General features: G+C 45.2%; 1 protein-coding gene across 6 annotated transcripts; it reads right to left on the bottom strand.

Moving 5' to 3' along the window:
• Positions 1–2,309: 2,309 nt before the first annotated feature.
• LOC115124723 (cytoplasmic polyadenylation element-binding protein 4-like) lies at positions 2,310–15,219 on the bottom strand. Of its 6 annotated transcripts, none has more exons than XM_029654189.2 (12): positions 15,070–15,219; positions 12,857–14,001; positions 11,728–11,823; positions 10,409–10,502; positions 8,681–8,731; positions 8,488–8,511; positions 7,551–7,727; positions 7,276–7,365; positions 6,676–6,794; positions 6,148–6,262; positions 5,800–5,981; positions 2,310–5,588 (listed from the first exon to the last, which is right to left on the bottom strand). In XM_029654189.2, exons 2-12 carry the CDS (start codon positions 13,922–13,924, stop codon positions 5,361–5,363), a joined length of 2,244 nt encoding a protein of 747 aa, XP_029510049.1. In that variant the 5' UTR covers positions 13,925–14,001; positions 15,070–15,219; the 3' UTR covers positions 2,310–5,360. The 6 variants fall into 6 exon arrangements, with proteins under 6 accessions (XP_029510049.1, XP_029510050.1, XP_029510048.1 ...); XM_029654190.2 differs by having other exon boundaries at positions 10,409–10,499; positions 12,857–14,004; XM_029654188.2 differs by having other exon boundaries at positions 12,857–14,004.
• Positions 15,220–15,490: the final 271 nt, after the last annotated feature.

A 15,490-nucleotide genomic window follows, 5' to 3' on the forward strand; every position in this document is an offset into this window, starting at 1 on the left:
ATTGTAGCCCTCCACAAGTCTGGTTCATCCTTGGGAGCAATTTCCAAATGCCTGAAGGTACCACGTTCATCTGTACAAACAATAGTACGCAAAGATAAATACCATGGGACCACGCAGCCGTCATACAGCTCAGGAAGGAGACGCGTTCTGTCTCCTAGAGATGAACGTACTTGGGTGCAAAAAGTGCAAATCAATCCCAGAACAACAGCAAAGGACCTTGTGAAGATGCTGGAGGAAACAGGTACAAAGTATCTATATCCACAGTAAAACGAGTTCTATATCGACATAACCTGAAAGGCCGCTCAGCAAAAGAAGAAGCCACTGCTCCAAAACCTCCATAAAAAAGCCAGATTTCAGTTTGCAACTGCGCATGGGGACAAAGATCATACTTTTTGGAGAAATATCCTCTGGTCTGATGAAACAAAAATATAACTGTTTGGCCATAATGACCATCGTTATGTTTGGAGGAAAAAGGGGGAAGCTTGCAAGCCAAAGAACAACTTCCCAACCATGTTGTGGGGGTGCTTTGCTGCAGGAGGGACTGATGCACTTCACAAAATAGATGGCATCATGCGGGAGGGAAATTCTGTGGATATATTGAAGCAACAAAGACATCAGTCAGGAAGTTAAAGCTTGGTCGCAAATGGGTCTTCCAAATGGACAACGACCCCAAGCATACTTGCAAGCAAAGTTGTGGCACAATGGCTTTAGGACAATAAAGTCAAGGTATTGGAGTGGCCATCACAAATCCCTGACCTCAACCCTATAGAAAATTTGTGGGCAGAACTGAAAAAGCATGTGCAAGCAAGGAGGCCTACAAACCTGACTGACTCAGTTACACCAGCTCTGTCAGGAGGAATGGTACAAAATGTATCAAACATATTGTGGGAAGCTTGTGGAAGGCTACCCGAAACATTTGGATTAAATGTTAGGAATTGTGAAAAACTGAGTTTTAAATGCATTTGGCTAAGGTGTAATGCAAACTTCCAAATTCAACTGTAATTGCAGTGGCCTGCTGAGACCAGTATTCTCAAACCTCTAGGTATCTGTCGTTGTTGGTATCAGGAGCCAAAGGTCCAGGCTGGATCTGCCGGAATCTATAAGTAGCCCTGCCTGACCTGGTTCAGCACAGCAGGCCAGATGTGTCAGAAACCACTGACGCCGTCTGTCACACCATCACACACAGCTGCACTGAAAGGTTATCGTCCAATTCTCTACCCTTCTAGTCAAGTTCACAACACACTTTACACAATTAGAGAGGAACAAAACAATGCAGATGGGATAGGTATTGTGAGGAGGAGGAACAAAACAATGCAGATGGGGTGGGTATTGTGAGGAGGAGGAAGTAAACAATGCAGATGGGATGGGTATTGTGAGGAGGTGGAACAACCTCCATGAAGTCCAATTAAAGAGAGGAACAAAACAATGCAGATGGGGTGGGTATTGTGAGGAGGAGGAACAAAACAATGCAGATGGGGTAGGTATTGTGAGGAGGAGGAAGTAAACAATGCAGATGGGGTGGGTATTGTGAGGAGGTGGAACAACCTCCATGAAGTCCAATTAAAGAGAGGAACAAAACAATGCAGATGGGATGGGTATGAGGAGGAACAAAACAATGATGAGGAGGAGGAACAAAACAATGCAGATGGGGGGGTATTGTGAGGAGGAGGAACAAAACAATGCAGATGGGGTGGGTATTGTGAGGAGGAGGAACAAAACAATGTAGATGGGGTGGGTATTGTGAGGAGGAGGAACAACCTCCATGAAGTCCAATTAAAGAGAGGAACAAAACAATGCAGATGGGGTGGGTATAGTGAGGAGGAGGAACAACCTCCATGAAGTCCAATTAAAGAGAGGAACAAAACAATGCAGATGGGGTGGGTATAGTGAGGAGGAACAACAACCTCCATGAAGTCCAATTAAAGAGAGGAACAAAACAATGCAGATGGGGTGGGTATTGTGAGGAGGAGGAACAAAACAATGCAGATGGGGTGAGTATAGTGAAGAGGTACAACCTCCATGAAGTGTACACTCCCCTCCGATGAATGGACTGGTGCTAAACTCCCTCAATCCAATTTATACCAATCAAATGTTTTTAAATCCATGAGTGGAGTTAAGTGTCCACTTTAGTAACAGAATGAGGTGTTGTAGTGCATGAGTCAAATAGCAATTCATATTTGGGTGCAGGGTTCAAAAGGAATGTACCGGGGAGAAAAAACAAACCCGGTGCACATTTGTCCATTTCCAGCACATGTACACTTTCAGCAGCACACATGCCTTGCTTTCCTCAAGGAACTGACCACAACCACTTCTCCTCACAGCTGAGTTTTATTCTTTCAACATCTCACAATACACATACTTCAAATGTTGTATGCATACAGTTCTAAATAGTTGGCTGCAGATGATTATAGGACATTAGATCTGGTTTTTTATTTTACTTCAGTTCTACAAACCAACTATAAAAACTGACATCTTTAATTAGCACAACATAATTGTGTGTGTGTGTGTGTGTGTGGGGGGGTACAAATCAGAACTTATAAATGTGAAATTACATAATAAAAATCAAGATGATGTCTCAAGTAAAAAATATATATCAATAAATACAACCTTCCCAGCATACCATTAAAAACTATTGGCATGTTTCGCAATCAAGTAATACTAACAGACATTATTCCTCTGAATGTGATGCACAATACAGCAATTAGAAAACCTAGACATCAACAAGTTTAACACATCACCCCAAAAAAATATAAAAATCTGATCCAAATGAAAGTGTTACATTTCAATTGAGAATATAACAAAATACATCACCAACCTAGTATATACAATGTTTTCTCAATCACAGTAGCATGGTAGTAGCAAAATCATTGAATAAGCACAAAACAAATGTTTAAAAATAAATTCACATATATATATTTATATATTAGTAGAACATTTCGCTTTGCAGACACCAGCATGAATAGTAGACTGAAAAAAATAATCCTGTTTTCATGTTTACATGGTTTATATGAGTTTACATTGCAGAATGAGAGAAACTGTTTTAGGAAAGAAGGATTGCACATAAGGGCTCAAAGTTAACTTGCAACATGAATCACATTCAAGTCTATGTCCCAAAGCCACATCACAGGGGTGGAGTGATCAAGTCTCTTTTAGGAAGTGTCTATATGGCTAAACTCGTATAAGTGTTATCACTCTGGTATCCTGTCTGCCTGCCTGCCTGTCTGCGTGCGTCTGCCTGCCTGCCTGCCTGCCTGCGAGGGATGCAGACTTGAGGAGAGAAAGAGAAGCTAGATATTAGGAGGTGATCTGAAAGAGAGAACTAAAAACTCAAACAAAAATAAAAAAGGAAAGCTGTCTAGCGCATTACAATAGTTTCCTGCATTAACACTAGCCAATAGTCATGTTGTTATTGTGTATTACGTTATGCATGCATAGAATAACTGGAACGTTCTGGAACATTCAGGTAGTTCCAGAAAGAGAATCTAGTTTTTAGAACACCGGTCATCGTTCTCTCTGATGATACAAGGGAATAAGGGTTTACTCATCCACCAAAGTCAAAAAATGGAATCTAAATTTTCCTTACCCACTACAAGCTGAATATATGTTTCAAGACTATCAAAATAAGTTTAGAAAGGTCTCTTCATGCCTTAAGATCCAGTACTTATGGTTTATTATTATGAAAGAGAAGTCTGTACACGATTGGCTAACCATCTGTAGTCTGGCTGTTTATCTTTCCTTTACACAATCACACCAATGGACCAGACAATTTAAGATTTACCAGCACTTAAATATATAAAAAGCTAAATTGAAAATTATATTAATATCATTAATTTTCTCTTTTTAAATTAAGTTTTACAATAAATGCAGATCTCTTAGTAACAAAGGTACAAAATTATTTCTCATCAAGTGGAAAAAAAATGAGGTATTGCAAAAGGAGTTATCATCTTATGAAAAATGTGCCTAAAACGACTATTGAAAAAAATATTTAGAAAAGTAGTGCATAATAAATTTATATGTTCATGACAAAATAATCAGCTATAAAACACTGTACAAAAATCAGCAGGCCATGTATAAAATAATATCTTTATCTCTGTGACAGTAAGTTCTTCAGAGTGTCCAGCTACTAACGTATTCATCCTCCACAGCAAGGATCCACTAGCGTATCCATTTGCCACAGTTCGGATCCATTTCCTCTACACTCCAGTCATGGGAGAGAGAGTGCATCAGATCACCATGAGACTAGCCTGGTTGTCCAGTCTGTCTGTGCTTTAGCCAACTCTCTGTGTTAATTAGCTGGACAAGGATAGGCAGAGGAGTTGGTTCAACACTGAAGCACATACAGGCCACGACCAGGCTACATACTATGAGTCACTCAGGGAACACTGTAGCTAGCTACCACTGTACTGTGAATTCCTACTAGTACTACAATATTAGCATGTTAGCATCCAGTGCTAATATCCCTGACAATATAAAGTGAGCTAATACTACTGCCAATACCTGATCCCTGCCTAGACAGCTAGGGCTGTAGTCTATCAGCTGAAGCCTGTCTTTCCAAAGACACTTTCTCCCCTCTCTCCACAATTCAACAACTTAAAACAGCACTAGCCTTCCTGACCTTCTGAACCTGAAAATGGAGTCTTATAGTTCTTAAACCCCTCAGATAATCAACTGCCGTTGATCACTTGTTTTTAGGCCAATCTTTGGTTTTCCCATTTTGGCTACAAAGAGTCAATTTAAAACCATGATCTACAAACACATGCCAGTAATCGCTGCCAGGCCCGAGAAGATAATATTTTCTTAAATAATCCTGCATGTATTCTGAACAGTTTATTTATGATGAAGGGAATTGTCAGTCAGTCTGCCCTTCTGCAGTGGTTTTCTTTGACTATTGAACTTTAACCCGACCAGTTACTCTCAAACTTTGGTTAACGATACAAATATCAACCTAATCCTGCATGCGTAAATTAACAAAAATAAGTGTACCCTTTAACACACAACTGTTCTAGTTAATATACTGATTGAGGTGCAGCACATACCTCACTCAAATGTTATGTTACTCTTGACAACAAATGTAAGCAGCTTTGCCAGCTAATGTGAGAAAATAAAGTACAGTCACGTCAGAAGAAACACTTCTCATATCTAATAATGCATCCAAGTACTCATGCACACCTTAACTTAAATTCAAAACGGGATTTCTTTCACTTAGTTGTCCTTCTTAGCATTTACTGTTCTGAGAAGGTCTGATTAAAAAAATAAAGATTAAATTAAGCTTTTAAATTAATTTTCAAAACTAAATAGGAACCAGAAAACAAGAAAAGTGCATTTATTTTCTACAACATAGCCAGTCACCCTCTCCCTCCCTAGTTCCACCTGAAGGATATGTGTCGGGGCCGGTCACCCCCCTCCTTGACCAGTGGCTTGTGGAACTCTCGTCCGGCCCGGGAGTGGATGGCGGCCCAGCAGTACTCACAGTAGTACTGGAGACAGGTGACGTTAGCGCAGAAGAAGGGAGCGAACTTCCCCCCACAGCGTGTCCCCTGGCACTCATCACACAGCTGGTCATCCAGCACGTATGGCTTCACTTCCACCTGGGGGAGGACAGAAGGGGAAAGAGGGAGGGAGGAGATGAAACATACCCAGATGGAATGAGACAAGATAAACTCGTGGGGAGAAGCTCAGACCCAGCTCCATTTAGTAGCTTAGCTATTGTGTGCGCGTGAGGTCTCTATGGTTCTTCTCCTGGACAAAATGCACGGCGTATGTGGCTCCGCTAAACTACCACAGACCAGACTGACTCACCCGTTTGTCGATCTCGCCGTGCTGCAGCTGAACGAATCGAGCGCTGATAGCAGCGATGTAGCTCTGCTGATTGGAGAATGCCACACGGCCCGCTCCTTTAGGGTACTTCAGCTCAGGGTCTGTGTCGATGCCAGCGTAACACACTCCTCCATACAGACGGTCCATTATCATGGCCAGCTCCACTGGAACATTAACACATATAGGCTGATGATGTGGCTGACTGGGTCTGTCAGACTGCTGAGCTAAAGCCTAGGCATTACGACTGTAGTTCAGGGTCTTTAGCTCTTCCACTCTCTCACCCCATTCCACCCCACCATTCTTCACAGACACAGAAACACAGTCCAGTACCTGCGCGTAGAGGACGTGGCACCCCCCCTACGAAGATGGTCTTCCTGGGGTCCAGAGGCTGAGAGCCGTCCATCACAAAGTCACTGTCGTTCAGGTTCCAGGGACGGATCTGGACCTAGAGGAACACACAGGCATGGCCAGACAACGTTCAGATAACACCCATTTAACACTCAAACAACATCTAGAAAAGGCTGTAACAAATTCCATATAACATCTGTAAAACTCTTTCAATGTCCATACAACTAGATGTGAACCATGGGGGGTGGACTGGGCAGAACTAGGGGGGTGGACTGGGCAGAACTAGGGGGGTGGACTGGGCAGAACTAGGGGGGTGGACTGGGGAAATCTCACAACTATTTATACCAGCAGTGCTAGACTGACAAGGAGGACAGACAACTCCAACCAAGAAGTTTAATTACAGTTAAAAACATTTTTAAATACTGCCTCGGTGTGTGGGAGACTCAGACAGACTGTCTCACACTAGCCAGACACACACACACACACACACACACGTAAAGCTCCACTCACAGGCTTGTCCTTGATGGTGGGGCTGGAGACACAGAGGTAGAGCTTGCCATCCTCCTCGATACAGGCATCAATCAGATCCTGGACAGAGCTCTCGTCTTGGAACAGCAAGAATGCATAACCTTAAGAGGGGAAAGAAAGCGCTCAATACTCTCATGACCCTCATTTCCCTTCATTACCAGGTCACAGAGTATTCCCTTCATTACCAGGTCACAGAGTATTCCCTTCATTACCAGGGCACCGAGTATTCCCTTCATTACCAGGGCACCGAGTATTCCCTTCATTACCAGGGCACCGAGTATTCCCTTCATTACCAGGGCACAGAGTATTCCCTTCATTACCAGGTCACAGAGTATTCCCTTCATTACCAGGTCACAGAGTATTCCCTTCATTACCAGGGCACAGAGTACTCCCTTCATTACTAGGGCACAGAGTATTCCCTTCATTACCAGGTCACAGAGTATTCCCTTCATTACCAGGGCACAGAGTATTCCCTTCATTACCAGGGCACAGAGTATTCCCTTCATTACCAGGGCACAGAGTATTCCCTTCATTACCAGGGCACAGAGTATTCCCTGGCCAATGTGACCATATCAGACTCACCTTTGGGTGGGAAATAGGACTTGCTCTCAGCTTTGTGGGGCCAATCGACAAACAGGTGACCGAACCGGCGGAAACTGGCGGTGATCTCATCTGAGAATGAAAGAGTCAAAGCTAGTCAACTACACAGTCAACTAGCCTTCAGGAACCTGCAATGGTGGTCCACAGCCTCTATGACATCATATGTCAGGGCCCATTACCATAGAAAACAGAGACGATTGTTTAGAATCCTAAAACAACATTGTAGAAGGTGCAATATTCTGTTCATTGATCAATACCTTCGTCTATATCGGGGGGCAGTCCTCCCACAAACACCTTGCGTGAGTACCTCTCCACTCGCTCTCCGTTGAGCTGCGGGAAACAGTGGGCGGATCCTAAACCAGGAAGTCCCTGGTCACCTGACTCGTCCTCTCCGAAGGAGTGCTCGTCCCCCATGGGGAACAGGTTAGAGTGACCTGGAGAGCAGAGAGAAAGAGATACTCAAACCGTACTAACCCAGACACCCTGGATTTATTTGGCCACTTTGCACCCATTTGTGGTTAGAATTTTCCAAACCATACTGTGCCGACTCCGATATTTCATTTACACATTGTCCCTTCCAGCAATTATTGTGAATGTTTAACCAGGCCAGCTTGGTATAGCTCTGCTCAGCTCCGTTTGACTCAGTTTTGGAAAAAGGGTAAGATTTTACCCAAATAAATGTTATTGTGAAGACAAATGAGAACCATGATCATGAAACCAACCACAATTTCCTCAAGCACTTGCAACATAATGCTTTGTTAAAGTCCAGGGGCAAGCCACCACAGCCACGTCACAAAAGCCCAGCAGGAAACAGGCAGTCTACAATCCTGTCAGGTCATCCTCATTTTTGCTGTCGCTCTCATACCAACCACAAGTGTTAAACGTTGTTAATATAGCAATCTGTGAGACGGTCAGTCAGCACGACTGCAACACAGATGAGCTGGAACTCTACCAGGCTTATAGTATTTGGATTGAATTAATACTTTTTTTTCTATTTTTTTTTACATCAAAATAAAGACTCATTTCAAATCCTCCCTGGGGACTTAAGTCTTCCTCTGCAGGTTCAGTGAAAGTCAGAGTCGGGAGGAAAACACATATCTGAAACAGTACCCTATTACACAGCGAGGCCAAACCAGACGGAATCGAGGCTTTGATGGTAGCTAAAACATGAAGACATTTTGGGTTTAGCATTACCTCGTCGTCTGCCATAGCTCCTAGCTGCATGTAAAACAAGAGACAACAACCTTCATACCAACTCTTAACAGCACAGGATTACAAAATAATGTAAATCCCATTAACAAATCGCATCCAATTTACTACCACTACTGTGAATGACTGAACAAAGATATAAACTTTATAGTATTGAGGTAAAGTAACATTTCCATACCATTCATGGGCAAAGACATGTCTCCGCCTTGGTGAGAGAAACCATAGCGACCTGGAGAGGAACAGACAGAAGTCAGTAAGAAGGCAAAATAATATGCGCATTCTAACTCCAGCCGGCCACCGCATTCTAACTCCAGCCGGCCACCGCATTCTAACACCATCCGGCCACCGCATTCTAACACCATCCGGCCACCGCATTCTAACACCATCCGGCCACCGCATTCTAACACCATCCGGCCACCGCATTCTAACACCATCCGGCCACCGCATTCTAACACCATCCGGCCACCGCATTCTAACACCATCCGGCCACCGCATTCTAACACCATCCGGCCACCGCATTCTAACACCATCCGCCACCGCATTCTAACACCATCCGGCCACCGCATTCTAACACCATCCGGCCACCGCATTCTAACACCATCCGGCCACCGCATTCTAACACCATCCGGCCACCGCATTCTAACACCATCCGGCCACCGCATTCTAACTCCATCCGGCCACCGCATTCTAACTCCATCCGGCCACCGCATTCTAACTCCATCCGGCCACCGCATTCTAACAGCATCCGGCCACCGCATTCTAACTCCATCCGGCCACCGCATTCTAACACCATCCGGCCACCGCATTCTAACACCATCCGGCCACCGCATTCTAACACCATCCAGCCACCGCATTCTAACACCATCCAGCCACCGCATTCTAACACCATCCAGCCACCGCATTCTAACACCATCCAGCCACCGCATTCTAACACCATCCAGCCACCGCATTCTAACACCATCCAGCCACCGCATTCTAACACCATCCAGCCACCGCATTCTAACACCATCCAGCCACCGCATTCTAACACCATCCAGCCACCGCATTCTAACACCATCCAGCCACCGCATTCTAACTGCATACTGCTATTATTCTAACAACTGTAGCTGTTCTGTGATGTACTGAGGAGAATGAGAATTGAGATGAGCAGCAGAACCATCAAAGCACCCAGAGAACTCTGACTTAACAGCCAACCGATTGCGAGACGTGATCAGAGGGGAAATTAGAGCATAATCAGGATGGATCGACTGGCCTACATTAACACAGTGACAGTTTTAGCAAAAAACAATGTGTCTTCAGAAATGTGATGCGACAAAACGTCATGTTTAATTCATGTTGGTGGAGAGAATAGAGAGTGGAGCAGAGATGAAAGTGCCAGCATGGAGGTACTTTAACAGGTAGCTTGGTGTGTGAGATTGAGCAGGTTAAGACAGAAGAGTATTGCTCAGTACTCCCACCACTCAGAGGACTGTCTGTGCTTCCACTACTCTGCTCTACTGCAGCTCAGGAACTCGGCAGGATATGTCTTTGAAAAGACATGACATCAACGAGTATCATCTTTTATGAGTATCCAGTACAACCACACTTTGTGTTGGTGTAGCCATTTCACCAACCAGTCAGAATTATGTGACATCAATCTCTAGCTCTACATAAAAAATATGCCATTACTGTATGTCCAGCTAATATTTTCTCATTGTTTGGAGTATTCCAGAATACCAGGGCCTATATTCACAAAGCATCTCAGAGGAAGACTGCTGATCTATGATCAGGTCCCCCCGACCATATAATCATATTTCTTATTTTCTAAAAGAGAAAACTGATTCAAGAACAGCACTCTTATTCTGAGATGCTTTGTGAATACAGGCCCAGGGTGTTTTTTCATACTATATGAAACAGAGAAACTCACCTTTCAAGGAATCCTGTTCAGCCCTCATAATATCAATTAGACTGTTCTCCAGGGAGTGCATGCTGAAGCCATCAAAGGAACGGGCTCTCTCCTGCTGAGAGACACACAGAGACAGGGAACACGATGATTAGCCTGCGGTGTTCTATGTAAGAACAGGAAAATAGAACCATTCTGACTCTAGAACCCAGAGGTGGTAGGTTCTAATCTAGACCCTTGACAAAGTTTTGCTTTGATAATAGATGATACCTGTGTTATCCTGGAACTTAAGACCCTCTAAACAGTTACACGTCCATGGAGAAGTTCTGTGGTGACGCTTATCAACTACAATACAGACTAAATGTATTTATCTGATTCTACAGAGACATCTACAGATGTAGATAATCCACTGCTTTGTATCACATGGCCCTGCCCCTGTCATGCCCCTTCCATGTGGAACTGTGTGTTGTTGTTTGTGTCGCACTGCTTTGTATCACATGGCCCTGCCCCTGTCATGCCCCTTCCATGTGTAACTCTGTGTTGTTGTTTGTGTCGCACTGCTTTGCTTTATCTTGGCCAGGTCGCAGTTGTAAATGAGAACTTGTTCTCAACTAGCCTACCTGGTTAAATAAAGGGGAATAAAAAATAAAATAAAAAGTAGATAAACAGTGATTATTTTTCAATTAATCCATTCCTTGAAGTAATCAGTGATCTGTATGTGACTGGAAAGATAAAACTAGATTTACGCAAATCCAGGTCATATCAGATCTGCAATTTTCAAACAGGGCCAAAACCTGCAGAAGTGAGATGACAGTATGTCAACATTTGTCATACAGGCGTTGTGGCATCTCTAACGCGCTGCATCTCTAACAAGGACAGAAGACTGGGGTTTCACTCCCAAATGGCACCCTATTCCCTATATATAGTGCACTACTTCTGACCAGGCTCTGGTTAAAAGTAGTGCACTATACAGGGAATATTGTGCCATTTTGGATGAACACATTACCGGAATAGGCCTCATCCTGGCATTCACTTACCACCACAATGACAGATGTATAAGTCTACTTATCCAATAATACAGAGTTACTTACATGTGAGCTGAATCATTTAGTTGGCCTGATTGATGTTATCAGATGCTCTACTTACTAGACTCTCATAACTAGATCATATTTGTTCTTATTTACTTTGATGTGTACTGTATTGTGCATAATTGAAAATGCATCAACAAGGCTTCATGTGTTGGTTTTAACAATATAAAAGCATGTTTTAACTCCACTTTCATTGTCCTGTAAGAGTGGATGAATATACTTTCCCCTCTACAGTTCGCTCATCTCTGTACTCACCTGGAAAGGGAAGTTGTCAGTGCGACTCATGCTGTCTTCCATCCAAGGCTTGTGGTTGAACCCAGAGTTGTTACGAAGATACTTCTGAGAGGGAACCTGGAAGACAGGAAAATATTCTGTAGGACTGTACCATGTAGTACATGTGGGACAGTACTATGTGATTGTACCATTGATGTGCATAACAGGCAGTTTATATTAAGGCTCAATAGACAACAGTATTAGCTGGATTAGCTGTAGGCGTGAATAAATTATATCATAACCAACTAAATCAAGCACAATGAGTTTGGCAAAACATTTAAATGAAGGAAAATAATTTACTAGTTAAATTGTAGGTCATTATGATTATGGTTAAGGTACTCATCAGTCTGAGGCCTTTGGGACATCCAGTCTTAGCAGGTATGATGTGCTGTATATCTAGCACAGTGCCAACTTGTTCAACGGGAGGGGTGCTGTATATCTAGCACAGTGCCAGCTTGTTCAACGGGAGGTGTGCAGTATATCTAGCTAGAAGAGTACCTGGTTGTTCAACGGGAGGTGTGCAGTATAACTAGCTAGAAGAGTACCTGGTTGTTCAACGGGAGGTGTGCAGTATAACTAGCTAGAAGAGTACCTGGTTGTTCAACGGGAGGTGTGCAGTATATCTAGCTAGAAGAGTACCTGGTTGTTCAACGGGAGGGGTGCTGTATATCTAGCTAGAAGAGTACCTGGTTGTTCAACGGGAGGGGTGCTGTATATCTAGCTAGAAGAGTACCTGGTTGTTCAACGGGAGGTGTGCAGTATATCTAGCTAGAAGAGTACCTGGTTGTTCAACGGGAGGTGTGCAGTATAACTAGCTAGAAGAGTACCTGGTTGTTCAACGGGAGGGGTGCTGTATATCTAGCTAGAAGAGTACCTGGTTGTTCAACGGGAGGTGTGCAGTATATCTAGCTAGAAGAGTACCTGGTTGTTCAATCTAGGAGGGGTGCTGTATATCTAGCTAGAAGAGTACCTGGTTGTTCAACGGGAGGGGTGCTGTATATCTAGCTAGAAGAGTACCTGGTTGTTCAACGGGAGATGTGCAGTATATCTAGCTAGAAGAGTACCTGGTTGTTCAACGGGAGGTGTGCAGTATAACTAGCTGGAAGAGTACCTGGTTGTTGGGGAAAGACTTCTTTAGTGGTGAGATGGAGTTGAGGGCCGTCACCCCTCCGTTGAGGCCCCTGCGGTACTCTCGGACCCCCTGTGACCCTCCCCAGCCACCGTACCCCACTCCAGGGCTCCAGGACGTGGAAGTGGGGGTGGAGGGGGCAGGGCTCTGGTAGCTGCCCCAAGGGGAGGGGGGCTTTGCCTGGGCTGGGGCCAGGTGGGGCAGCTGGGTGAAAGCTCCAGAGCGGTGGGGGTGAGGGGGGAAGGAGGGCTGGGGAGGGTGGGGAGAAGCTGGGGAACGGCGGTGCTGCGGGGGGACCCCCTGGTTGTGGGGGTGGTAGTGGTGGGGGTGTGGAGAAGGGTGGTGCTGGGAGACAGGGCCAATCTGGGGGGAGAAGCTACCCCCCACCCCTCCGAAGCCGGGCCCGGCGTGGTGGGAGAAGTTCTGGAAAAGCATCGGGGGTCCGTTAGCGTTGGAACCGGCCGGGCCAAAGAACCCGCTCCCAACGTCCTCACTGACCACGGGGGAGGGGTTGGAGGGTACGGCCGGGGACCAGTTGTTGAAGGAGGTCAGGGAGGAGGTAGTGGTGGTGGACTGGGCTCCAGACGTCGCCATCCCCAGGCTGTCCTGGTAGTCAAACCCCCCCAGCACCGGAGGAGAGTCCATCCCACCCCTAAACTTCTCCTTCCCACCACTGCTCTCCAATGATCCCTTCTCCATGGAGCAGTCCTCAGGTAGAGACCCATCTAGCTCCCCTAGGCCACCTCTGGCCTCTTGCTGCCCAGGGGAGAGGGCCTGCGGCTGGGCCTTCTCCTGCAGGTCCAGGGCTTTGGTCTTGTCGGAGTCAAGGATCTCATCCTGCATGTTACTGTGGGGTGTTACGGAGGGGAACAGCCAGGCGCTACCTCCTCCATTGGTGGCCGAGGTGCTATTGATGAATGAAGGGGGGCTGGGGGGGTTGGCGGGGTGATTGAGGTGGGAGGGTTGGAGGTGAGGGATCCTCACGGGGAAAGCAGATTTGTTGCCACTGCAGTTATTCTTCACCAGGACTCCGAAGCCGTAGTCGTCCATTTATGAATCCTGGGGTAAAGCCAATGTTTCCTCCTTAACTTGGTTCTTCTTATCTCAGTGTCTTCTAGGCCTATTTCCTACTGTTTAACATGAGAAAGGAGAGAAGTGAGGGAGAGAAGGGGGAAAAGTGGGTGAGGGGGAGGTGAGGAGTGAAGGCATGAGCGAGAAAGGGGGATGTGGGGGAGAGTGGGGAGGGAGGATTGAGGACATAAATACAAAGGCTGTCCGACCACAATTTGAGCCTACAGGCCTTCCAAAACACCAGCCTCGCCAACTGCAGTGACTTTGCTGCAACTGCAGCCTGCTAGTCCTGTGATGTAACTCAATGAGAAGAAATCATTGACTCGCTCAGCCACGGTAGGCCAAGGCTACATGATAAAATTACACAGACTAAGCATAGCAGTAGCACTAACAAGCCACAACAGAAAACACTCGAGTTAAGCTGCGTGGGTTAGATGTGGTAGAAGCACATAGCACCAACCAGGCAGGCTGGCTACACTGTTACTTGACGTTTCACTTCCCAAAGGTCGTTATGTGGCTAGCAAGCTAACAGCTGCTGCGTTGGGCTCCATGTGCCCTGTCAATCAAACACATTGCGATTATCAGTGTTTATCTATATGCGGTCTATATGCAGTGTAGTGTGTCTATGCCCGCGCGTTAGAAGTAAGGTAAATACACCAACCGAATATCTAGATGTATTTTTTTCTTCAATGACCAACTCCAACGCGACCATTTAAAGCAAATACTGATTACGTCTCTTGTCTGTTCTGAATCTAGGGTAGCCTAGTTCCCTGTATAAAAGCTGCTACGGTTATAGCCGACAAGCTACCACAGTAGATACATTGTTGCCGATCTAGCGAGCAATCGACGCAGATAAGCAACAATGTCGACTAGAAATGAAATGTATCCTTAAATTCCACCTACAGCGATACACGGGCTGGATCTGCGGTAATATTGGTATTAAATGGTATGTGTATCTTTAAACGACCTCGTCGGTTTCGTGTCCTGTGTGTTCAATGTCATAGCTTAGCACCAATCGTTGTCATCATAATTTAGCAATTCCAAACTACGAGTACAAACCTGAGTGCAATTCTCTGGTATGACATTACATTTATGAAACTCATTCTAGGTCGTGCATTATGTACCTCTAAATTGTCGTCATGTCCTTATGGTTCCTAGACGTTGCCATATTTCAGCTTTTTTCCATTTTCTGCATTTCCAAGTCAGCCGGTGCGAATGGTCTCTTCTAGTCGATAACAGCTGGACCAGTCAGTTAGACACTTCCGTCTCATAACCCCGCCCCCTCCACCAACTCCCGTCCACAGACTGCAAGGGTTTCCCTCTGCGGCCTCGCCCCTTTCCACAGATGAATGGGGTTTCATTGGATATGTGTGGGGAAGCCACACCCATCTCACGCCTTTTCAACGAAATGGCACATGCATTCAAGACGTTCTCCGCCCAAATAAGGATGTCGAGAAATTCATGGGTGGGAGTTGGACATACAGGAAAATAATGTAAGGAAATCAATACATTCAATACTGCCTGCATTTAAACATCTAGTCAGTC

The sequence above is a fragment of the Oncorhynchus nerka genome, linkage group LG5 (assembly GCF_034236695.1).
Source record: "Oncorhynchus nerka isolate Pitt River linkage group LG5, Oner_Uvic_2.0, whole genome shotgun sequence".
Taxonomy (NCBI): domain Eukaryota; kingdom Metazoa; phylum Chordata; class Actinopteri; order Salmoniformes; family Salmonidae; genus Oncorhynchus; species Oncorhynchus nerka.

Excerpts from the sequence above, each read along its gene's own strand:
- LOC115124723 (XM_029654189.2), bottom strand. The coding sequence starts at position 13,924 with ATGGACGACTACGGCTTCGGAGTCCTGGTGAAGAATAACTGCAGTGGC. Across the intron at positions 8,512-8,680 it reads CATGTCTTTGCCCATGAATG|CTAGGAGCTATGGCAGACGA; the intron begins GTATGGAAATGT and ends TTTTACATGCAG. Across the intron at positions 5,589-5,799 it reads ACGGCGAGATCGACAAACGG|GTGGAAGTGAAGCCATACGT; the intron begins GTGAGTCAGTCT and ends GTCCTCCCCCAG.